The sequence below is a fragment of the Ambystoma mexicanum genome, chromosome 14 (assembly GCF_040938575.1).
Source record: "Ambystoma mexicanum isolate Mex_15411 chromosome 14, UKY_AmexF1_1, whole genome shotgun sequence".
Taxonomy (NCBI): domain Eukaryota; kingdom Metazoa; phylum Chordata; class Amphibia; order Caudata; family Ambystomatidae; genus Ambystoma; species Ambystoma mexicanum.
This window is the reverse complement of record NC_090940.1, coordinates 268,079,638-268,105,093: the sequence shown is the minus strand read 5'-3', so window position 1 is coordinate 268,105,093 and position 25,456 is coordinate 268,079,638. Positions and strand designations below refer to the sequence as shown.

General features: G+C 47.2%; 1 protein-coding gene across 6 annotated transcripts in view; it reads left to right on the top strand.

Moving 5' to 3' along the window:
* The window catches only part of MDGA2 (MAM domain containing glycosylphosphatidylinositol anchor 2), a 2,250,375-nt gene that overhangs the window by 1,096,122 nt on the left and 1,128,797 nt on the right, over positions 1–25,456 (top strand). For 4 of the 6 annotated variants that reach the window (XM_069637392.1, XM_069637389.1, XM_069637391.1 and 1 more), the window contains exon 4: positions 21,977–22,185. In XM_069637392.1, coding sequence (XP_069493493.1) covers positions 21,977–22,185 — 209 coding nt within the window. The remainder of the gene's footprint in view (positions 1–21,976; positions 22,186–25,456) is intronic. The other 2 variants (XM_069637393.1, XM_069637390.1) reach the window with 1 other exon arrangement.

Below are 25,456 nucleotides of genomic sequence, written 5' to 3'. Positions count from 1 at the left end.
GGTTGAACAAATAAGAAGGAACTAAGTCTGGGCTGGGTGCTTTATTACTTTTTAGAGTGCTAATGATCTTAAACAATACTGGCTCAGAAAAGGACAAATAAACCAAGTTATCAATATTGCATAGTACACCATTTGCAGTAGACTGTCAATAGAATGGAGTAGTTCAACAATGTTGTTCTCAGACATCATAAGGTCCCATTGTAAACTACATTGGGCACGGCACGCTTCAGCTTCGGGCAGGCATACATTATCAACTGGCAAAAATGGAATGTTAGCATGACTTAAGTTGAGTTTGTGGGACAGCATAGCATAGTCGCTTTCGGGATGCTCTTTTATGGAAAGGTTGAGGACCGTTTTCCAATGGGAGCAGGAAATCAGAAGGGATTCTAGAAGGGCATCAGGCTCCTAGAAAGGTCATGTTAGCTGGAATGTCAAGAGGGGGGGATACACTATTGATTATAAGAAGCCTCCACTAATTGTACCCCATCATCATCATGCCGCGGATCCTTAAAAGTGAGAGTATCTATACCATATAACTCACAGTGATTCAGGTCTAAGGTATCACCGTCAAGTACAGAACCTCTTTTGGAATTAATCTCTGCACATCTGTTTGAGAAGCAATAGATGAGTGTCCTTTGAATACTTCTGATTCAAAAATGTAAACATGATTTGTCTTTCTTTGCTTGTGGAGAAAAATAACAATTAACAATATTAATAGTTAGGATGCCATTCATAACCAATGTGAGGATTTTAACATCAGAATTAATGTAGGTAATATTCACCAATTCAAAGGGAGCCATGGAAGCCAATGTGTAGAAGTCACCTGAACATTGATGCCAAAATATTATTTTAAGCAATATCTCCTATGCCGGCCACATTCCAAGAAAGTAGGTTAGTTTAAATAGAGGGCAATCAAGCTGCTTCCCTAGAGAAGGGCTTGAGTGTGCAAGATGGCTGAGGGCACAAGGGCCTTTGTGAAACACACTCAAATTGAAGTCAGTCTACTTCTTCAAGAGATTGAAAACCTTCAAAACAATTAGAAAGTGGTATCCCAAAGTTCGTCCCTATTGCATTTTGAGTATACGTAGAACTAAGGCATTTGGAAGCTTAGTTTTGACCAAGCGTGATTTGTTTAGCAGAAGATAAATAGGATGGTCATAATAATCAGAACGCTGAGGAAAAAAGAACTTCAAAGGAACAGGTTTTATATCACTTTCGTGATTGTTATAGATAAGATTAGACAGCAATGACTCTCTAACAACAGAGGGACTATAACATGACATGACAAAACAATCCCCATTATATGACTTCTTCCAATGGCCGACCTAGGGCTTAGGGACAACGCGTTTGACATGGAAGCAAGACAATGCAGCACAACACAGGTTTGCATCCCGATCCCACGCCTAGAAACCAATCTCTGGTATTAAGCGTGTTATAAAAGAACAATTATAGTTGGTAATTGACCCAGAGACCTATTTAGGAGCATGTTCCTATCACACCAGTGAGATCAAGTTCCAGAGTTAGAGTGGGTATTTTGGATGTGGACAGGTTGCATTGGATGAAGCTGGAAGTGAGAGCATAAGTAAATGGAGTAGAATTGAGGAGGTTGGAGAGGTATCCTACCATTACTGCACCAAGTTTTACAGCGCCAGCCAAAAATGGTGAATTTTTCTTTTTCAACCCGTTTTTCTCAGCATATATACGTGGGGGATGGGGTACAGTAAATAAATAATGTTGAGGCAGCAAGCGGATTGCAGTTGGTCTCCTGCTGTGAAAAAGGGGTTAACAAGTTGGCATGTTTGGCCGGCGCAGTAAAATCGGAGCAGTTATGACATAGATCCGGCTGGAGAGAATTGGAACGAGAGCAGGAGAGTAGAATGAAGATGGAAGACCAGCAAACAAACACACCAGTGAAGTGGAGGTTTGTGGAGATACTTGAGAGTTAGAGGAGTGTATTCAGGAGATTGCTGGAGGTGACATTGGAAGAAAGATAGAGGAGGGTATAAAGAAGGAGTTTGGAAGGAGAGTTGACAAGGAGGAGAATTATGTGAGGGTAAGTGGGGTGGCGAAACAAGATCATGGTAGTGTCAAGGATGGGGAAAGAAAAAAGACAGGAGAAAATAGGAGGTACTGGAAACATCTCCTTCAGTACAAGAGCATTGCAATTTGTTAAGGAAGTAGGATAGATTGTTGGGGACTAGAGTCAGACATACCCCACTACCCCATCACATCAGTAGAGAAATTCAGGCAGCCATAGCCTCCCAGATAACCTTTCCATTGTTGTTATCTGTTATATGATTTACTGTTATTGTGACTCTCAAAATCAAATTGCTCAGTATCTGCTTGGATTTTTAATGGGGGCATTTTTAAGGTTGTCTGTATTGGGGAATGATCGAAATACACTAGCTGTCATATTAAGTAATGACTCAGAGTCTCTTCTCAATTGAAGAGAATAATTGTCAAAGGAAGCACTTAAAGGCTAATCACCTCTTATTTTTTTTGAACAAATTGCTTCAAGAATATCTGTTGCAGAGTCTCAATCGAGCAGTCTCTTTAGCAGCGATATAAGATTTAAAGGGGATTTCATCCACTAAATATCTATAAACTGTAATAGTGGGTTATGCAGGCTATAATGCTTAGAAATAAAATGCCACCAAAGGTTATAGGATAATATGCAAAAAAGCATAAACATCAACTAAGATTGCTTCCATAAACATGGTTGAAAAGTGCTCAGGTAGCAGCCCAGTCTCCATATCTGTGGTGAACAGAGAGCCAGAAGGAAACAGGAATGTAAGCACAAGTGTAACTCTGGAGGATAGTAAGTGCCACATTATCCAGGGGAGGCTGGGCAGAGAGGGGGTGTTGCAGGAGTTTGGAGTGGGCAGGAAGGGGTGTACATATTACCAACCCATCAGAAACATTAGATCTGGCTCTGCACTCCCCCTTGCAAACTCCCCTTTCAACTCCACTGTTAGGATGAAACTGCCAGGCAGGCAGAGGGGTGCTAGGTGTTTGTGAACCCAGAACTCATGGAAGGCCCAACTCCTTCCCTTCCCAAAAAGAACACAGGCCCAGACAGATAGCAAGTTCAAACTGTTGTGTATTACAGCCAAAACCAACAGGTATCAGTACAAGGGCAGAAGAATCAGTGGACATCTCAAAGATCACTGGCTCGCAGGCCAGTTTTGTAGTGACATGGCGTCAGTGTGACATCACAATCTGGGTTCTTCTCTAGAAAACCTATCAAGTGAGTGGATTGAGCGTTGAGTGATAGTTCCCCTATAGCCGTCCCTATAGCTGTTACATTATTGGCTCTTCCATGTCAAATGGGTGGCCTGGTTCATCCCCAAAAAATGCTACTTCTACAATGTTGTAGGTTGAGGGTCTGATCATTGGTCAGTGCCCGTTGCTACCCACCCCAGGATCCTGAACTGTGTTAGAGCTGTCGCACCCAGGCCTGGGACCCAAGTAGGTTCTCAGCTCAAAGTGTACCTTTTCAAGATAATAAGAACTGTGTGTCTGCATTATAACGTGTGTGAACCACCACAAGCTAAGAGAGTTATTTGTATCTTCTTTGCTGGTGTTACTGCAGTTCAAGGAAAGGAATGTCACTTGAATGTGGCAACCTTGGCAGCAGGCCCTTGTCCCACGCGGCTTGCTCTTCTGTTCGCGCCAAATTCAGCTCAGCTTTCACTGAGACGGTTGTGGCCTACTTGCGATTTGTGTGAACCAAAGAGTGGCTCCTAGCCTGTTTGTGCTGTTCTATATTGTCCATATGTTAGTTGTTTATGGCTAGGTCAGGTCCCTCGGGTGCTCCTGCAGTTCCATAGAGTTAATTGGACATAATCATCAGCAAGCATTTATACAGGATCTCTTGCTCCTTGTGATTTCCACATTGCTGTGGTCAAGCTAAGACAAAATAATAAAGGTAAGGGCAGTATGTATATGTGACTGTCCTCTATCTTACAGAACTTTATGCAAGTGTTCTTCATGTATTTGGGTGCGTGATTATGTCCCGATGTGCGGATGGCATGTGTGCTTCATGTCTATCACTGCTATTTCGTGGTGTCTCTAACGACTTTCAGCACGTCTTCTTGTCGCTTCAGTCGAGGCTGTGTATTTAAGTGTCTAAGGGCATACAGGTGCTCCTCGTCCACTCTAGGCAGTGCCTGTGCTTGCCTTGGGCTGTAGGGTTGGTGGAGTGGGTACCTCTCCTCGTATAACCCTAAGTTACCAGGGCGATCCAGACGTGGACCCCTTGCTCACTGTTCTTAGAGAGGCACAGCTTCACCTCACTGATGATGCCCAACAAGGCTGAAACACATGTATGGGGTTGCTGTTGGTACTCTTGTTCAGAGAATTGCCTAGTATTCCGGTGCTGGACAGCCCTGGGCAGGACAAAGACTGATATGCAGGGAAATTTCTTCTCTGTGGAAGGGACAGTGAACTTAAGACTTGGTAGAATCTCTCCCAGGGTTTATTCACCCAAGAACAGGTCATTGCCTGTGTTCGTGCTGGTAGAGAGATTCCCAGTTCCCCCCCCCCTTGTTTTGCAATATTCCTTTTATGTCTTCAATCTAGTCCTCTCTGAGATTCATACAGAATCACGTAGATCCCTGACCCTTAAGCAATAGGTAAGTCAAGGAATTAATGGCATTATTATTTGGTAAGAAAAGGCTAGGGATCTACTTTGTCTGCGCCACCCAATCAATATTGGAAACACTATTACATCAAGCAGATACCCACAAAATATGGTTGGGTTGGACAAGTTTACTTACATATAATCTCTGGGATGTGCACTTAGGGAAAAGTCCTCAAGGCTTCTGGATACTCAGGGGAAACATCAGGAATTGGTTAGAGGCCTCTGCATGTTCAGTCAGGAATGGCCTCCATCATTAATCCCTTTATCTGCCTCTCCTTGTATAGATCGTAGCCAGATTTTAGTCTTTCCCTGGTTTCCTCCAGCAATTTTGTCAGCAGTTCCAATACAGATGATTTCAGACCGCTCTCCCCTATTTCCATGGTGCATCCCTTTATGAACTGTGGGAAACCTGAGGGCGTCATCACACCTACCCCCCTTGGATCCTCTTCTCAGGTGGCCACGGAAAGGCCATCGCTTTTGGATCCTGACCCTTAGGTGGAGATGCGAGGGGGGATCACCTGGGTGGAGAGTCCTTGGGGATTGAGAGAGGATGTCCGCAGGTGAGACATGGTATCCATTTCCTTGTGATAACCAGCCTTACCCTCCTCCTGTCTCTGTAGGTTGTTGCCAATCACTTCACTTTCCCCTCAGTCACACCACTTTAGTACTGGGATGAGGAAGAGGCGACTAGGAGTGGTACACACTACCATTCAATTTCCCCACTCTGGTACTGAGACGAGGAAGAGGCCTGAAGTCTGTTGTGAGGGTCAGACATGTCCAGTGAATACCAGTAATTATGGTCAGGCAAATGGACTTAAGGGCTCGCTCCTGCAGCCTTTTAATAGGTCACAGGTGCATAAAAGGTGGAGCTGAGAGTCAGCAGGGGGAGACCAGTAGGAGAGCAGCCAGGCCAGGAGGTGTATGCCTGTGGGGAGCGATATGCTGTCAAGAAGGAGGCTGCCTGGAAGCTAAGATGCCGGCAACTATCCAGGAGCTGCGACGCCAGGGCCCGAGCGGTCCATGAGAGGGTAAAAACTGTTAGAGCCTACTTGGTCCGTTGCCCACATCAGAGCTGTGGGGCATGGCAGAAACCCCAACTTCTCCAGCATGGGGTCTGGCATGGATTCACATGCTCATTCCTCGGTAAAGAAAAAATCAGTATCAGTTTTGTTTCTGATCTGTCTTTCGTAGTAGTAACCAATCACTGATCTGTGCGTCATACTGACCACTGCCAATGACTGCCCTCTACCTAAGCCCCGCCTCTGGCAGCCATCTTCAGATTTTTACCGCACGTTCAAGTGTTGGGAGTCCTCGTGCTTAGCTCTCGAGCTTTTACTGCGTGTTTCGTGCTTTTTTAGGTGATTTTTCACTTTTTTTCAGTTAATCGAGCCTCAAGCTCCACCGTTTCTACTCCCGTTAACGGCTACCCGTTGCGGGATTTTCCTACGCCCCTCAAGGGTGAAGATTTCGTCGAAACAACTTCTTGGAGGATTCCAGAAGATTCGCGGCCTACTTCAAGATGGCCCAGGATGCGAGTTTGTCACCCGGACCCAAGCTGTTTCGCAGCTGCCCTGGATGCGGGCTGCAGAATGTGTTTAAGGAAGACGAACATTCGCGATGCCTCTACTGTCTTCATGGGGAGAAGACTCATGTAGAGAAGGACTGCCAGTTCTGCAAGAACTTGTCGGAGCGGACCATGAGGGACCGTTGATCCCGTCTCACAAGCTGGTTGGAGAAGGGCTTGACGGGTGAGAAGAAGAAGAAAGGGTCCGAGCGGGCTTCTAAGTCCTGTGCGGGCGCCCCGGCGACGGGGGCCCAACACCAGGCCAAGCGCTGCGAGTCCGCTGGCCCCGGGAGCGCCGAAAGGTCGGGCTCTTCGGTCGCCAGGCAGGGCGCACCTTCCCCGGCACCGTCAACCACGAGCCAACGCTCCGGTTCGGGGAAGAGAAAGTCTGAGACCCCGGGTAAGCTTCGGGAGAAGCCCCGTCCGATCTCGGAAGAGGGGGAGCGAGGCATCGCCCCTCCCCCGAAGGAGAAGGCCCGGGACACACCTAAGGTGGTGAAGGCCTCTACCCAGCAGGCGAAGACCTCTATCGAGGCTACCGCGGCGACTCTGGCCAAGCCGGCAGATACACCGCCAGCGGAGACTGCCTCCGGGACTAGAGTTTCCCTGCCGCCAAGGAGGGAATCCTCTTTTCAGCCCATCGTTGTGGCCGCCATGATGGAAGAAGCGAGGGGGGGCACGGTGCCCTCCTCGAGCTCGGAGTCAGCCTCGGAGGAGGAACTGACCGAGGCCGTGAGGAACCTCGAAGTCCAATTCGAGAAGGTTCGATCCTGTCAGGAAGATCCTCGGGAGATAACCGAGGAAGACGACGATGGTGAGGAAGAGCAGCTTTCCCTTCTGGCACAGCCGGATCCTAGGCCTCAGGATGGCTCGGCGGCCATTTTGTCTGCCATCCAGTCCTTATGCTCTGAGATAAGGACGGGATTCCCACGGCCCAGTCCGGAGGACCCGCAACCCGGCCCGTCGGGAAGTCCTCAGAACAAACGACGGAGGACCCAACCCTCAGCTCCGCTCGCCCCCATAAGGCCTACAGTTCCCTCCTCATCCTACCACGAGTCGGGAGATGACGGTACGTTGGGCTCGACGACGGGTTCTGAGGGCGACGGCGACGACGGAACGGGTCTCCCGTCTCCCATCGCACGGGCCTCGCCGCCCGACGAGATTGGCTCATACCACGCCATGATCGCCAGGGCATCCGAATTGTTCCAGCTCTGCCCGGAGGAGCAGAAAAAGGAAGGTTTCCTCTATCAGCGCCGGGAGGCCAAGAGGAAGACGGTCATCGTGGTGCCCCTAATCGATGACATCTGGGAGGAGGGCCTGTCGGTTCTCAAAAACCCCTCCACGGCACCAGCCAAACGGGACCGGTACGAGAAGAAGTACCGGATCCCCGAAACCGCTCCCCTGTGCATCAGGGCCCAGCCAACGCCAGACTCGGTCGTCTCGGTGGCGGCGAAGAAGAAAGCGGCGGGGTCAGAAGCCTCGACGTCGAATTCCCCACTGGACGGCGAGGGAAAGAAGTTGGACGCCATGGGGCGGCGGGTCATTTCGTCGGCGGCGACGACGATCAAAGCGATCACGCCCTGGCGATCGTGGCCCCGTTAAGACAGGGAGCTCTGGTTTAAGCTGGCCCCCATATTGGACTTCCTGCCGGACGACAAGAGGTCTGAGGCCCTGGAAATACTGCAAGAGGGCGAGGTGGCGTCGGGCCACGCCATAACGGTGGCAACCGATATTACCGATACCGGGTTCCATCAGCTGGGCAACGGTGTTTGCCTACGACGACGGGGTTGGCTCCGGGCGACCGACTTCCGTCAGGACGTCCAAACCAGGGTATTGGACATGCCGTTCCACAGCAGCAACTTGTTCGGGAAGGCGGTGGACGAATCCCTCCAAGCCATAAAAACAGACACGGAGACGGCCCGCGCCCTAGGAGCCCTTCAGCAACGATGGCCTTTCGGAGCTCCGGAGGCAGACAGGGTGCCTCCAAGGGATCCAGCGGTGGCTCGTCCTACCGCCAGGCGGCACGCTCCTCGTCTCAGGAGGCCTACAGGGGTTGCGGCAAGCAGGGAGCGCCTCGCTGCCGTCGGCAAGGTGGCCAGGGCGGCAAGGCCACCACCTCCAAGCAGGACTGAACCGGCTGTGGTCTCGGGCCCCCACCGAAGCACCCCGGTGGGAGGCCGGCTGACGAATTTCGTCGGCGTGTGGAAGTCCATCTCCACCGACCGTTAGGTGCTGGATACCCTGGCAAGAGGACACTCTATCGAATTCCTGAAGAAGTGCCCTCACATTCTACCTGTGCCTAGGAAGGAAAATCACGTCCCGCAACTGCTGTTGGAGGTACGGGTGATGCTCAGGAAAAACGCCATCAAGCTTGTCCCGAAGAGGCTCCGGGGCTCCGGGGTGTACTCAGGGTACTTCCTCGTCAGGAAGAAGACGGGCGGCTGGCGCCCCATCCTGGACCTTCGTCGTTTGAACAAATACATCAGATCACAGAAGTTCAGGATGGTCACCCTCCAGCACGTACTGGGACAGCTGGAGGAAGGCGACTTTCTATCGTTGTTGGACCTGGAGGATGCATACTTCCTCGTTCCCATCCTCAAAAGTCACCGAAAGTTCCTCAGGTTCGTCGTCCAGGGACGCCACTACCAATTCAGAGCACTGCCGTTCGGATTGAAGTCGGCCCCCAGGGTCTTCACCAAGTGCCTAGCACCAGTGGCGGTGCGGCTGCGCCTGCAGGGGATTCACGTCTACCCCTACCCGGACGACTGGCTCATCCGCTCAAGGACGAGGGAACTCGCCGTCGTACACACTGCGAGGACCGTCCAGCTACTCACAGACCTGGGATTCGCCATAAACTACCCAAAGTCCCACCTGGTGCCGTCGCAGGTGGCCCTGTTTCTGGGAGCGAAGTTGGATACAGTGAGGCGCCTAGTGGCTCCGTCGGAAGAACGGGCGAAGACCATTCTAGGCAAAGTGCAGCGCCTGCTAGCCACGGACGTGGCCAAGGTGAGGTCCATCAAGTCCCTCCTGGGGATGATGGCCTCTTGCATCTACCTGGTGCTCCTCTGCAGGCTACGGATGCGCCCTCTTCAAGAATTTCTCAACGCCCGATGGATGCAGGCGACGGGCACCTTCGAAGACAGGGTCCCCCTCAACGAGGTGTTCCGGCGGGCGATTCAATGGTGGGGCGTTCGAGCGCACCTCACGGCGGGCAAGGACTTTCAGACGCCGGCGTACCAGAAGACGGTGATGACGGACGCCTCCCTGGAAGGTTGGGGCGCCCACACCGGAGATCTCCACGCAAGAGGCCTCTGGCTCCCGGAGGAGAGGCTCCTGCACATCAACGTCCTGGAACTCCGAGCCGTGTTCTTGGCTCTCAAATCTTTCCTCCCGTCGCTCAAGGGCAAGGTGGTGCGGATCTTCACAGACAACACCACGACAATGTTTTACATACGGAAGCAGGGAGGCACCAGATCCCAAGCCCTATCGAAGGAGGCACAGGATCTGTGGCACTGGGTGGTCGCCCAGGGGATGTTCCTGGTTCCCTTCCACCTGGCAGGAGAAAGAAACACCATCGCCGACTCGCTCAGCAGGGAGCTGCGCGCGTGTCATGAGTGGGAACTGCGCCAGGATCAGGTGGATCAGCTCTTCCGACGATGGGGCAAACCCCAAATCAACCTGTTCGCAACAGCGACGAACTCGAAGTGCAAGAGGTTCACCAGCAGGTTTCCCCAGCCGAGAAGCATGGGCGATGCATTCTCGTTCCCCTGGGACGGCCTATACCTGTATGCGTTCCCTCCGTTGCCGTTGCTGCTTCGACTCATCAGCCAGCTCAAGAGTTCCCGGTGCAGGATGATCCTCGTCGCACCGGCGTGGCCGAGGCAGATCTGGTTCCCGGACCTTCTGGACTTGTCAACGTCCCCTCCCATCAAGCTGTCGGCGGACGCAGACCTTCTCTCCAGAGAAGGAGGCGCCATCTTCCACCACGACCTGGAGTCGCTGAACCTGCAGGCTTGGCTCCTGCAGCGCTAGAGTTTGGAGGCTACGATATACCGGCCGATTGCAGAGAGGTTCTTGCAATCTCCAGATATACCAGAACCACAGGACGGACGTCCCTGTGGTCCCATCGACTGGTAAAAGAGTTTATGAAAGGACTGTTCCGGTCGTTCCCGCTGGTGAAGGCCCCGGCCCCGGCGTGGGAACTTAATGTGGTGCTGACCAAGTTCATGGGGCCCCCATTCGAGCCGATGCACTCCGCACCCATGAAGTTTGTGTCGTGGAAGACTGCGTTCCTGGTGGCCATTACCTCCGCACGACGAGTGGGAGAGATCCAGGCCCTATCCTGCAAAGCACCGTACTTGACTTTCCATGCCTCGAGGGTGGTGCTTAGGACCCACCCCTCCTTTATGCCCAAGGTGCCGTCGGACTTCCATTTTAACAAGCCCTTGGTGTTACCTGTTTTCTTCCCGTCTCCTTCGTCGCCGGCCGAGAGGACTTTGCACTCGCTGGATGTGGCTAGAGCGCTGAAGTTCTACGTGGACCGCACGAAGAGTTTCCGGAGGACATCACAGCTGTTCGTGAACTTTGGACCTGTGAATCAAGGGAAGGCTCTCTCGAAGTCTTCTATTTCCAGATGGCTCTCCGGCTGCATCATGCACTGTCACCGGTTGGCTAACCGTCCTCTGCCAGGCGTCCGAGAGCCCATTTGACCAGAGCGATCGCTGCTACTATGGCGTTCTTATCTGGTGTGCCCCTGCTGGACATCTGCAGGGCTGCTACGTGGAGGTCGACGCACACCTTCACGAGATTCTACTGCGTCGATCGGGATTCCAGGGAGGAGTCCAGGGTCGGCCAAGCAGTGCTGCGCAACATGTTCGCTTAAGGTGAGCCTGGTGAGGAGGTAAGAGATGCTTAATGTTGAGTTTTTTGTATTGCTTAATGTTGAGCCTTTTGCCACCCCCCGTGGTTGTGCATGTGCGTACTGCTATCTATTCTTATATTCATGAGCATGTGAATCCATACCAGACCCCACGCTGGATAAGGAACAAGTTACTTACCTGTAACTGTTGTTCTCCAGCATGGGTCTGGCATGGATTTACATGCAAATCCTCCCGCCTACCCCTCTGCGGCTCTTCACTTGGTCATACTGCCACTTCACGTGCTACCAAATCTGAAGATGGCTGCCAGAGGCGGGGCTTAGGTAGAGGGCAGTCATTGGCAGTGGTCAGTATGACGCAGAGATCAGTGATTGGTTACTACTACGAAAGACAGATCAGAAACGAAACTGATACTGATTTTTTCTTTACCGAGGATTCCCAGCCTGACGACTGGGAATGAGCATGTGAATCCATGCCAGACCCATGAAAACAACAGTTACAGGTAAGTAACTTGTTCCTTCCAGCAGCATCTGCGAGTGATGAACAGAGCTGCCGACAACCCACAGAGAGATTTCTAAAAAGAGGCGTGTGTGTAGAGCAGAGAGCGAGGAGAGAAGACACCCAGAGGAACTACAGGGCAAATGTTATTGTCAGATGAATGAAACTCGATTTGCAATTAAAAGTGAACCCAAAGTCAGGGGTTGCATTGAAAAATACAAGCAAGTTGAACTATAAGTGAAAGAACGTGAATTAAGAATTATTGAATGCCAAACTAAAGGAAAGCTTTGATAAGCCTATGAATGGAATGCAAGTATGGGTAAAGCACACATAATAAATGCTGAAAATGAAAGAACAAATCTTATGGAATAAAGTGGAAAGCAAGTAATGAATATTACTGAAGAGTGTCAAAGACATGTGATGAAGGAAAGTGAGCACCACGGAGTGGATTGCATCAAAGAACACATTGTGCCAAAGCCAAAACATTGGCAAGGAGAAAAATATATTCTGGCAAAGCCAGGAGACTGCCAAGAAGAAACCAAAGTGAAGGAGAACCAGAACACAGATGCAGTGACAGAAATACCTGTGTGGGCACGAAAGCCTAGGGTTATCGGTTGCGTGACCTGTAATGGGTGGATTGTGTGTTTCAACAACTGAAGCTGAAAGTCAAGGAAAAATACAGATAACAAATCTTTAAGGTTGAAGGATATTGCTGAAGGGAAGGCAGAAGAGAGCAAACTCGAGACAACATTAAGGAAGGAGTAGAAAGTTGACATGGAACTGGATTTGAGAATGAACAGACAAACTATGTGTGAGTTGGCAAACTGCACAAGCTGATGCCTTGGGGAAGAGAAACCTAAGACCTTGTGAATTTTGTTGTTGCCACGAGGAAGGGAACCTTGAGGCCATTTTGGAACTGTGTTGTCCTCCTGGGGAAGGGAACCCCATGACTATGTGGAACTGATTTGAACTTGGGAAGGGGAGCTGGAAAGTAAGCCAAGAGCTGGAAGTAGATCAGAACTTTATTTTTGGAACACTACTTAATTTATTGTTGACATCCCTATACGTTGTTTAGCTTTAGTTGTGAGGGCAAGTATAGGTTTTGGACACAGGCAGACTTTTAAGTTGAACTCACTGACTGGGATTATCCTTAGTTTCTTTAGGTATGGAAATCCCACCTTAGCATATGGAGAGTTAGTCCTTACACCATCCTGATGTTTAAGTTAATAAAAGTATTTTGTTTGAACTTTGAATCTGTTCTCTGTGGCTTGCTTCATGATGCCTTCACAGAATCTATAATCAGACCCCAAATTATTAAAATTGGGATGTGCCAGTTTATTGGCGTTTGATTTGGATTGAACATCTATTGACACCCCCATTGCAATGATTGGCTCCTGAATTTACAAGGCATCATCCCTGTGAATGTAGGACTCCACTCATCTGAGATAGCATTTTCACAGTTTCAAATATGCAGTGAAAAACGACATGGTGCACAACTTTAATTTACAAATAACCATCCTATAATATATATTTTTGGCTTTGCCTGGACATGCCAGACTTAATGAAACAAGTCCTGTGACAGCACGATGTTGCGAGTTTGAATGACAGTCTTTTTTTATTTACTCAAAAATGATAAGTTGGTGTCTGTTGATGAGTATCGCTATCTTGGCGTTATGGCGAACAATAACCCTATTGACCTTCCATATCACTTTGATTTAAAAAAGAAAACCGAGACAGCAGTATCCCAAGCAAGAATGTTTCTCCAGAAATATGGTACATTTCCTTATAAACCCCTCATAATTTACTATAAACAGAAAACATTCCTGATACTAACATATGGTGCAGAAACCAGAATGTACCATGGAGTGTAGTATTGGACAAGACTAGAAGGTACATTCTGGAAAAACAAAGTGTTAATACTTCCAGCTAGCCAACCAATGTCAATAATTAAATACGAATTGGGCTTATTATCACTGAATATAATTGCGGTGTGGAAATTATTAACTGCATATAGGAAATGTGTGAATGAACCTACTTCAAATTCCCTACTTAGTGTAATTGCTTCACTAATGACTGCTTCGCTAGATGACTCACTCAAACCTTGGATACTTCACGCTACCCAATGCATGGAAATGGCTGATATATCAATTGAATTGTTGGTAAGGAATCCAAAGAAAGCCAAAACCAAATGTGGTGGTACAATTGGCAGAAAACAAAATTAGAGTGTCGAAAGCATAAAAGCTTTCAAATAGGAGTCCCATCGTGGAAACATCTGAATACTCCTGAATTGTATGTGTTAAAATTTCCTGGCCCAAAATACAGGTACATGTTTTAAAGATTGAGATTAAACCTATGGCTCACTAGGGACCTGTTAGGTTCTAGAACAAATGCCTCAGTGAAGGAACAAGCATGTAGACACTGCAAGAAATGTGCTAGAACCCAAAGCAATAAAACACATAATATTTTATTGTACATCCCTTAAAGACCTAAGGAAATTGTATTTACAAGGGTCATTTAAAGACTACAGACCTTTAACACCTGAATTCATGTGGTTGAAAATGTATAATGGTGCCCATATTTCAGTGACTATTGTTGTACTCATATTTTTACAAGATCCATTACTCGGTTTGATGACTTAGTGATTTTATTTCTATGAATTATAATACTGATGCCAATTGATCATTTCATGTTAATTGTAATACGTGATGATACAGATCTATTTTCAACATGATTAATGTGTAATGTAAATTATAACTATATCTTTTTATTGAAACAAATCAATAATAAAAATAAAAGTCAGTATGACACAATTCGACATACATTCAAATAATTTACTAAGCTACTATCTCCTAAATCTGTAGTTTTTAACATTATCTGGGGAGCAAGAAACACATTTTAGGTTGTAGATTGGATTTTAGGAGGGGAGTGGGGTCAACAGAAAAGCCTTCTCATAAGCTTTTAACGATATTTGTCCCCTTATTATAAGTGTTATGGTTCCAAAGATAGTGGACATAGTATGATCCTCTATATAAACGTATGGTAATTTCTAAACATATAGGCATAATTTGACTTCAATTGCACCTTACATTTGATTTCCCCACTTAACATGTGGTCTGGGCCATCTGCTTCTTTGTTGATTCTGCCTGCCATATAGTCCATTAATATTCTTTTGAAGGGATTGTGTCCTCCGACGTATTCCTTATCTTTGATAATACGCTTCCAGCTTGCTGGACTCGGAAATTTTTTCTGTAGAGGGCGCTGCGCGTCGACGTCCGCCGAGTCGATGTCCCTCGACGGCCACCGTATCGGCGCCGATGTCGCCATGCCCATAAATAGCCACGCGCTGCGTCTGTTGCTCAGTTCCATTTTTCCACGCTTCGTGGGACTCGGAACGTCGTTGCTCAGTTCAGTCAGATTAACTATCTATTTCGACTCGAATATTCCTTATCGTTCTCGATGGCTTCTACATCAGAACTGACGACGCCGCGATCCGGCTTCAAGAAATGTCGAGACTGCGGTAAAAAAATGTAAATAACAGATCCACACAGGGTCTGTTTATGGTGCTTGGGGTCCGAGCACCATTGTTCGGAGTGTGAGGACTGCATGTCCATGACGGCGAAAGCCTTGAAGGAGCGAAAGGGGAAGCTCGAGAGAGGTAAGTCAGCCAAATCCTCCTCGAAAGTTTTGTCGGCTGAGTCGAGACATTCGTCTCCTCGCCGTCGAAAACATTCCCATTCTAGATCTCGAAGCAGCTCCCACCATTCGTCGAGATCTAGGCACTCAAAAAAGAGACGTCGAAGGTCCCATTCCTCATCGTCTTCTGTGTCCCCAGAAAGAGTCTCCTGTCCCACCAAACACAGTTCTCAAGCTGAGTGGGAGGAATTCAGAAAGAAAATGTTAAGCGTCTTCGAGAACGCTGCCTCGACCCCCTCAAAGGCAGCTGAGGGTGATACCCCGGGTGAAAAACCCAAAAAATCAAAACGCTGCGAGTCACAGCACCCGGCGAAACATTCCACCTGAGAGCACCATGAGCCATCGGGTAAGAAGGCACCGTCTTCGTCGTCAAGGATTCCTTTGACGCCGTCATCGAGGAGTCCTTCATCGTCGAGGATTCCTTCGACGCACGGATCGGCGCCGTTGTCGAAGGGTTCCTCGACGCATCGGTCGATCGACTCGATGCCATCGTCGACGCCGATGAAAGAGAGGACCAAGGCCACCCCACAGCCAACGGTGATTTCAAGGGCCTCCGGCACGACGCTGAGACCGTCGTCGATGCCCTTGAGTAGGATCCCGATCCTCTCGAGTTCTTCGAGACCCCTTCCAGTTTTTTCGACGCCGTTTTCAGCGCCTTCGAAACCAGTTACATCAGAGTTGACTACATCAACGTTTTCTCGTCCAATGACGACGAGTTTGGCTCCTTCTGCCTTAGAAATGGGTTTTACTCCATTTCAGAGGTCAGAATACCCTGGACTTTCTTCAATTTATGAAGAAGGGGAAGATTCTGACCAGGAAACATTTGGTTTACAGAGAACCACACTGCCTACTGCAGGGGATTTCACCTCTGAGGAAAGAGGGCTGAAGGAACTACAGGAGTCACTACATGAGGCAAGTGGGCTGGACACTTCCCCAGAAGTAGAATTTGTTAAGCCAGACCCAGGGGAACATGCCGAAACACCATATAGAACCCTGATGGCAAGAATAATTGAGTTTATGGGTTGGTCTGCGCCTTCACCTGCTTTTCAAACAGGATGACCTAACAGATAGATTGGACAAAGGCCCACAGGAGGACCCGGTGGTCCCCTTCCATGCAGCCCTACAAAGAAAAATTGCAACTAATTGGGAAACTCCCGAAGTTATCCCTGCAGTCAATAAAAGATTGTCAACCAAATATAGGGTAGCGGCTGCTGACCCTGAATACCTGTCGAAACACCCGACCCCAGAGAGCCTGGTGGTTCAAGCGGCAACTTCATCCAGCAGTAGGACTGCTTACCCTACTGTCCCACAGGATAGGGATGACAAGAGGTACGACTCTATGGCAAAGAAAGTCTTCTCTGCTTGTAGTATGGCGTTGAAGTCCATCAACGCCACCTGTACGCTCGCCAGGTTCAGTCACACACCATGGGAGTGTGCTTCATCAGTGGCTGACTGCATACCCGAAGGAGAGGAAAAGGAAGCCTTCCTTAACATTATTAAAGATGACAAAGATGCCATGTGCGAATCACTTCAAACTGGCATCGATTCCACTGACAGTATCAGCAGGGCCATGGCGGCAAGTACAACAGTCCGCAGGCATGCGTGGTTGCGAAAGTCGGGCTTTGCCCCTGATGTACAGGCCAGACATTTGAATATGCCCTTTGACAGCTCTTCATTATTCGGGAAAAAGGCTGATGACAGTCTGGAAAAGTTGCAGACTTCTAAAGCAGCAGCAAAATCCTTAGGAGCTGCTATCCGCCAAACTCCTTTTCGCCCCTCAGGAACCTCTGGGAGAGGAAAGTCCTTTCGCTACTATTCCGCATTCGGGAAAGGCAGATGACAGCCGGCTCAAAGAGGCCAAACGAGATCCACCCAAGGTGGACGGGTCAAAAGTACTAAGACCGCAGCAGCAGCAGGTGCCTCTTTACCCTCGGCATCAGCCGCCCCCAAACCACTCTGAGGCCTTCCCACACAATACACCTGTAGGGGGCAGGTTAACTCACCATCTAACGGAATGGCAGGCTATAACGTCAGATACTTGGGCATTGGAGAGAGTTGCCCAAGGTTACTGCCTACCCTTTCTACACATCCCTCAGAGTCATCCACCGAGGAACAGCTCTCAAAAAGGTCCAGATCCGCTCCTCTTGCAGGAAATTATAGACCTGCTACAGAAAGGTGCCATAGAACCGGTACCTATAGCGGACAGGAACAAGGGCTGGTACTCCCCCCTACTTTCTCATACCAAAGAAGGACGGAGGACTGAGACCCATCCTGGATTTACGAGAATTGAACAAGTTCCTCAGGAAGGACAAGTTCAAGATGGTAACTCTCTCTCAGATCCTTCAGGCCCTCCAGCTCCAGGACTGGCTGGTATCTCTGGACCTTCAGGATGCTTATTTCCATGTGCCAATCCATCTCAAACACAGGAAATACCTGAGGTTCGCAATTGGCGACTCTCATTATCAATTTCGAGTTCTGCCATTTGGGCTGACCTCCGCCCCAAGGGTCTTCACCAAGCTGATGTCGGTAGTGGCGGCGAGTCTAAGGAGGGAAGGGATCCACGTCTACCCCTACCTGGACGATTGGCTGATCAGGGTCGTATCTTCGGAACAGGCCCAGACCCAGCTAGATTATGTCTGCCTCTTCCTTCACAGACTGGGCTTCTCCCTCAATTTAAAGAAGTCACAGATGATACCATCACAGAGACTCCAGTTCATTGGATTGGAGCGGTCCTGGACACCTCCCTGGGAAAAGCCTCGCCACCAGAAGTGAGGGCTCAAGATATTCTACAGATAGTCACCAAGTTTCAAAATGCCCAACGTCTCCCAGCCTTCGACTTTTTGAGGTTGCTAGGCCTCATGGCATCCTGCATCTTCCTTGTGCCAGAGGCTCGCCTGAGAATGAGATCTCTTCAGTGGGCACTGAGAAGTCAGTGGTCACAATTCTCAGGGAGAATGACAGATCTCCTCCGGATTCCGGACAAGGTAGCCCACGACCTTCAATGGTGGGCTTATCCAGAGAACATCTTGAAAGGAGAACTGTTTTGGCAACCATGGCCGGAGATAACAGTAGTCACAGACACCTCGCTCACAGGGTGGGGAGCCCATGCCAACGACTTGACCATCAGCAGTCGTTGGTCTCCATCGGAGTCCAGACTACACATCAACCTATTCGAGCTGAAAGCGATCAGACTAGCGCTGAAAGCTTTCCTGCCATCAGTACAGGGGAGAAATGTCCTAATAATGACGGACAACATGGTGGCCATGCACTACCTCAACAAAAGAGGAGGCGTAGGATCACTGCCACTGTGCAGAGAGGCAATGCAGCTCTGGTTTTGGGCAATTGGTGAAGGAATCTCTCTATCGGCAGTCCACCTAGCCGGAGAGAAGAACTTGACAGCGAACGCTCTGAGCAGGCAGAGCACAGTCTCCCACGAGTGGGAGCTAGCTCAGGAAGTCCTTCAAGAGATCTTCGCCTTTTGGGGAACCCCTCAGGTGGATCTGTTCGCCACAAGCACCAACAGGAAGTGCAATCTGTTCTGTTCAAGGGAATTTCCCCCGAGAGGAGCTCTAGGAGATGCGTTCGTAGTGGACTGGGAGTTTCCACTCCTTTACCCGTTCCCACCAGTCCCTGTTATCCCTCAAACGATCAGGGGGTTGAGAAGATTCCGGAAAACCATGATCCTAATTGCCCCGGATTGGGCCAGGAGACCGTGGTACCCGGACCTTCTAGATATGTCCATCTGCCCTCCAATCCGTCTTCCACTCAAAGAGAATCTTCTCTCGCAGAAGGGAGGTCAGGTTCTCCATCTAGACACCAGAACCCTCAACCTTCACGCTTGGCTTCTGAAAGGTTGAGGTACAAGGATTGGGATCTCCCTGATGACGTCATGGAGGTGTTGCTTTTGGCCAGAAGACCAGCAACAAAGTCTTTATACCACTGCCGTTGGAACAAGTTTTGCAGCTGATGTAGGGAAGAGAATATCGACCCTTTTTCATGTGGTACACCAACGGTGTTATCGTTTCTACTCTACTTGGCAAACTCGGGCCTTCAAGTTGGCACTGTAAAAGGCTATCTCGCAGCGCTTTCCATCTTCAAGCGCACTGCGGAGGAACCATCGTATTTCAAAATTCCTCTAGTGGTACAATTTCTCAAGGGTCTAACTAATGTTTACCCTCCAAAACCATTCCAGGTTCCCTTATGGGACTTAAATTTAGTCTTAAACTTCTTAATGGGCACTCCATTCGAACCTCTTCACTCTTGCGCGTTGAGATTTCTCACGCTTAAAATTGTCCTATTGGTAGCAGGAACATCTGCTAGGAGGGTGAGTGAGCTACAAGCTCTCTCCTGTAAACCCCCACATACAATCTTCCACATGGACAAAGTTGTCCTACAGGTGAAGCCTAATTTCCTCCCAAAGGTGGTTTCTGAATTTCATATTACTCAGAAAATTACCTTGCCTTCATTCTACCCTCCTCCCCATCCGGGGAAAGAGGAGGAAAGGCTACATAGGCTGGACCCTAGGTGAGCTCTCAGCTTTTACATCAGCAGAATGGCTAGGATCAGGCAAGCAGACCAACTGTTTGTAGGATACTCAGGTCACAAGTTGGAACTACCCATAACAATACAAACCATCTCCAGGTGGATTATTTTGGCCATCCTGGAATGTTATAGACTAGCAGGGAAAGAGCCACCCCAAAATCTCAGGGCTCATTCAACCAGGGGTATCGCAGCCTCTTCGGCTCTCCAGAGAGGGGTACCTGTCCGGGACATATGTGTGGCTGCCACATGGTCGTCCGCACATACATTCACAACATTTTACAATCTGGATTCCTCTACTGCTCAAGAGACCAGATTTGGCAAGGCCGTATTACATTCGGTCCATCCCTAAAGGGATACATAACACTATCACTCCCTCCTCCAATTACATGCCACTGCTATGGGAGTCTATCAAAGATAAGGAATACGTCGGAGGACACAATCCCTTCGAAGAACGTTGTTCTTCGAAGGGATTGTGTCCGACGTATTCCTTATCGCCCCTCCCATCCATCCCCGCAGTGATAACTTCCCTTGTGGTTGCAGCTTACGCTCCTTCAAGGTCACTAACCAATTCAGGCCTGTCTTTTCTTATGCTACAAAATGGAACTGAGCAACGGACGCAGCGCGTGGCTATTTATGGGCATGGTGACGTCGGCGCCGATACGGTGGCCGTCGAGGGACATCGATTCGGCGGACGTCGACGCACAGCACCCTCTACAGAAAAAATTTCCGAGGCCAGCAAGCTGGAAGCGTATTATCAAAGATGAGGAATACGTCGGAGGAACATCCCGTCGCAAGAACGTTACCAGGTAAGAAGTAACTTGTTCTTCTGCCAGTGCTCATGCCCATTTAGGTACTTATCCTTGAAAGGAGAGAGGCAGGCTCCACCTGCGTGCTCATGGGAAATCCCTCGGGGACAGGTTTATCATTATCTGCTAGCAGAGACCACAATTTTGACTTTATTTTCAAGGATTATTCAGACTTCAACACATTAAGAGCTGCCTGTATTTACACAGTTGTTTAGCACCTCAACCACATAAATTCCTTCCTGGTCATCACTTGGCTTCAAGGAGATGTCCAAATAATAGGGTAAGGTCACTGTTTGAGTGTTCTGAACAGGCTGAAGCCAATTCCTCTGAACAGTTGAACTGTTGATTTTAAAGGCCTGTTTGTTCCCATTACCTGGTGCCTTGCAATCGGTTGCATTTTCTTTCCATTTGACAAGCCTTCTTGCAAAGTATTGCATTATGTCAACGTAGTCCATCATTAAATTATACTTTAGAACAAACTGGCACAGGCACTGCAGTTCCACTGGTGAACAATTCCTTTCAATCCAGCTGCAATTGCCTTCATTTTTATGGCAGCATTTCTGTTTAGTAAGATGCATTTCAGTGTCTCCATAGGCTGAATGACCCATCCATTGGTATATGGGACTTAATTAAGTGCTTGGTTTTATCAGAAGATCATGGCCTTGAGTCATCAATATAAGATGATCATGGATTTGAGTCACCAATATAAGATTTCAATATCGGGCTGCCTCCGTTTTCTTTGCCTTTTATGAAGTTGAAATGTGTCACAACAATGTTTAAAAAGTGATGAAATGCCTCTGTGAAAACATGTTTTCGCTGCTACTACTATTTTACTAGCATGACATGTTTGATAGACATTTGGGATTGCAAATTTGAGTTATTTGTAAAGATGTGTTATACTTCCATTCTTCAACCACCACACCAAACTCAAATGAAATTCTATATGAGCATTTTATGTTTTTTGAAAAGATTTGACACACTTGATACCTAATTTAGGTTTATGACGAGGTTAATAGTGTCCCTTTTATTTCCATATAATAATCAATATTAGACATAGAACATATTTGATAGCTTAGTAATTTTATCAGAGCATGGTGTACCATATAAGTTAGGAATGAACATTTGCAACATAGTGCACTTGTCAGAAAATAACTAAAATTGTGATTGGTTCATACTTCACAGCAATTTAAATGACGGGCCAGCTGGATACAATTAAGAATTTCACACTTTTTAGAGGTATTGCTGATATTTTGTGAGCTAGTTCAAAAGTCATTTTTTGTTTAGAACATAACCTAGCTTGGTGGTACAGCTACCGGGGCATTAACATAGATGTCTGTCTTCTTTTCCTCTACAGATTTAGATGATCCCATTGTAACTGTGCATCAGAGTATAGGGGAAGCAAAAGAACAGTTTTACTATGAAAGGACTGTTTTTCTCCGGTGCATTGCTAACTCCAATCCACCTGTTCGATACAGCTGGCGGCGCGGACAAGAGATACTGTTGCAAGGATCTGATAAAGGAGTGGAAATTTACGAGCCGTTTTTCACCCAGGTAGGAATCAAGGTACAGTACATCCTTTTTCTGCCTCCCAGTTCCTTTTTGTTGTTCCATATTTTAATATGGAAATGTATGTCTGTTATTTACCCTCCAGTTTTTCGTCTTTAAATTATTGATTTCTGATCTTATATATTTTATCTGTATATGAGTGCCATTTGCATGTTCTGTTCATTTTAATATTAGTAATGAGAAACCAGAATACACACACATACATTACTAATACATTACCTCTATCTATTTTATTAATAGTTTTACTTGAGTTTTTGTGAAGTTTTTTTCAAATGTACACTTTAAATTCCACACATTACTATGAAGAAAACAAACATTCAGCTGCTTCTTATCCACCCACTTGCCAAATTTCGACAACTTTAGTTTAGATCCTAACATCAAAAAATGAACTAGCTTATTTTGATTAGTGATTGTTTTGGGCAACACTCAGTTTAACAGATTGTATTTTTGAATACCTACTCAAATAGCTTGAAACTTTACATAAACTTATGATATCAAAATTGATGAGGAAATATAAGAATGTTGCTGTTGGGTAGAGAATAACTTTGCCAGGTTTCTTGATGCTTCTGGTTTTACCCCAGTTTCCCTTTTCATTTCTGAGGAATGAAAGGCACCCATAGAAAAGTATGTACATTAAACATGGCTATGTAGAATATTTGTTTCCTGATTTAATTTGGTTTAGTTTTGTGCCTTTGTAGGTTACTACAATTATCAGTGTACCAAAGATACTCACATTAAATTCATTTCTATTGGCGGGTTAGGAAGTTACATGACTGTTGATAAGGGTGTCCATATGAATAGAAATATTATTTTCTGTAGAAGATATGTTAGGTGATAATGCTGAACTTGATGTCCGTCAACCTACTAAAGTATTTGGAATTAGAATAACAATTCACTTTCTGCTGAATCCCAGGATATCGTCCCTGCTGCCATAGACGGGAGCCCCTTCCCATGAGGCCAGGGAGGTGAGGCCAGTACCCGATACTCCCCCCTGGTGGTGGTACCCAGGTTGTGGATCTGATGGAGGGAATCCCCTCTGTTGAACTGGGGACGATTATCAGGGAAGAATGAGGTATTCCCCAAATACCCCATACCCTCCCTCTTCTCCCTACCCTATACAGAGTAACATTACTTCACACTCTTCCATGTACCTATGTAATGTAGATCATATACACATCTTTCAAAGGACTGAGACAAGGAATAGTAGGGACTACCTGTATGAATCCTGCAGAAGTACTGAAACAAAGAAGATTCCAAGCAACCCATGTGAGATGAATGACATCAATACTGGGGTGAAGAGGATGAATTCTTTAGAGAAGTCGGCCATGCTCAAAATGGGGCCCTGATACAGGGCCTGTTTCAAGGTTGTATAACAGATTTCCTCTTCTTCCCACCTGATCTTTTGGGGTTCAGCATTTTTCATTTTGCCTGTAAGCCTCGGTGTATTTCTAGAAAAATTTCAGATACATCTGCGGTAGTACCCGATTAGTCCCAAGAATGCCCTCAGATCTTTTTTAGTTTTTGGAGGGCGTGTCTCCAGGTCAGCCCTCACCTTCTCCTTTTGTGGTTGGACTGTGCCTTTACCCACAAAAAAAACAAATATGTTACCACTGATTGTGCCAGCTTGCACTTTCTGGGATTACTGATTAACCCTGCATTTCTTAATGCTCTCATGATGGTATAGAGCTGGTATAAATAATCTTTCCATGTTTTGCTGTGTATTATGATGTCATCTATATAGGCTCCACAAAATTCTGAGTACGGTTCTAAGATTTTATCCATGAGTTTCTTGAATGTTGCATGACCACCATGTAGCCCAAAAGGTAGGACTTTGAAATGAAACAACTCTATGGGCGTTGCAAAGGCAGTGTTTTCTTTATCAGGCCCATGCAAAGGAACTTGTCAATCTCCCTTCGGAAGATCGAGTTTTGAAAGGTAGACGGCATTACCAAGCCAGTCTATCAGATGGTCGATACGGGCTGTTGGGTAAGTGTCGAAACAGAGATGGCATTTAATATATGAAAATCTATACAGAATCTCCAACTTCCATCAGGTTTTGCCACTAACACCATGGGGAGGACCAAGGGCTATTAGAAGGTCTAATGATGTTCGCCTCTAGCATGTTTTTGACTTCCTGATTTATAGTTTATTTTCTGGCCTCAGATAATCGATATGGTTTCAGGTGTACCACTTTACCTACGGAAGTGTGGATATGATGATAAATACCCTTTATTCTTCCAGGTTCTTCCCGAAACACATCAGTGTACTGTCTTATAATCTCATATAGATCTTGTTTCTGATTGTTATTGAGGTCAGGTGAAATTAGTGCCTTACTTTCTGTGTCTTCTGGGAAGAGACAAGATAATATTATGCCGGAGACACTGTGGGATTTTCCTTCCACTCCTGTAATACATTTATATGATAGATTTGTGTTTTAAGGTGGCGGTCTGTTTGTGAGATCTTATAATTACATGGACCCTTTTGCACTATTAATTCGTAGGGCCCATGCAAATTGGACATACGTTTTTTTCTAAAGTAGGCAACAAGACGAGTACCTTTTGACCTATTTAAAAGGATCTGAGGGAAACCTTTTTATCGTAAGAGCTCTTTTGTTGTTCTTGTGCCTTAACTATGTGAGCCTGTACCAAAGACCTTACAACCGTCATGTGTGCTTTCAACCTATTTGCAGCCTGGGAGAGGGGAATTGGAGCTTACTCTATCTCTTCCCAAGTTGCGCTCAACATATCCAAGACATTCTGTGGTTTTTGCCCATAAAGGAGTGCAAACAGGGAAAATCCTCTTGCGGCCTGAGGGGTTTTGCGAAATGCAAACAAGCCCCAGGGTATCATTTGTTCCCAGTTTTTACCATCTTGTTCAACTAACTTTCAGGGTACGGTCTTAATAGTTTTATTAAATCTTTCCACTAGGCCATCTGTCTGGGGTGATAGACTGATGGTCTGAGGGTGGCAATGTGCAATAATTCTTTAACTTCCCCCATAAGCTTGCTCATGAATGTAGAACCCTGATCTGTCAATATCTCCTTTGGGAACCCCACTTGGGAGACAAAAGGGAGCAGGTGTTTCATGATCTGCTGTGTTGGCTCTTAGGGGGAAGGCCTTGCGTTCAACATTTGGTGGAATCAACAATAACTATAATGTATTTATTCACCAGTTTGGAAGTTTCTCGGGGTCCCACAATAGCCATACCAATCCGGGAAAATGGAACCTCAATTATTTGCAATGTATTTAAGGGGACTGGTAGAGGTATG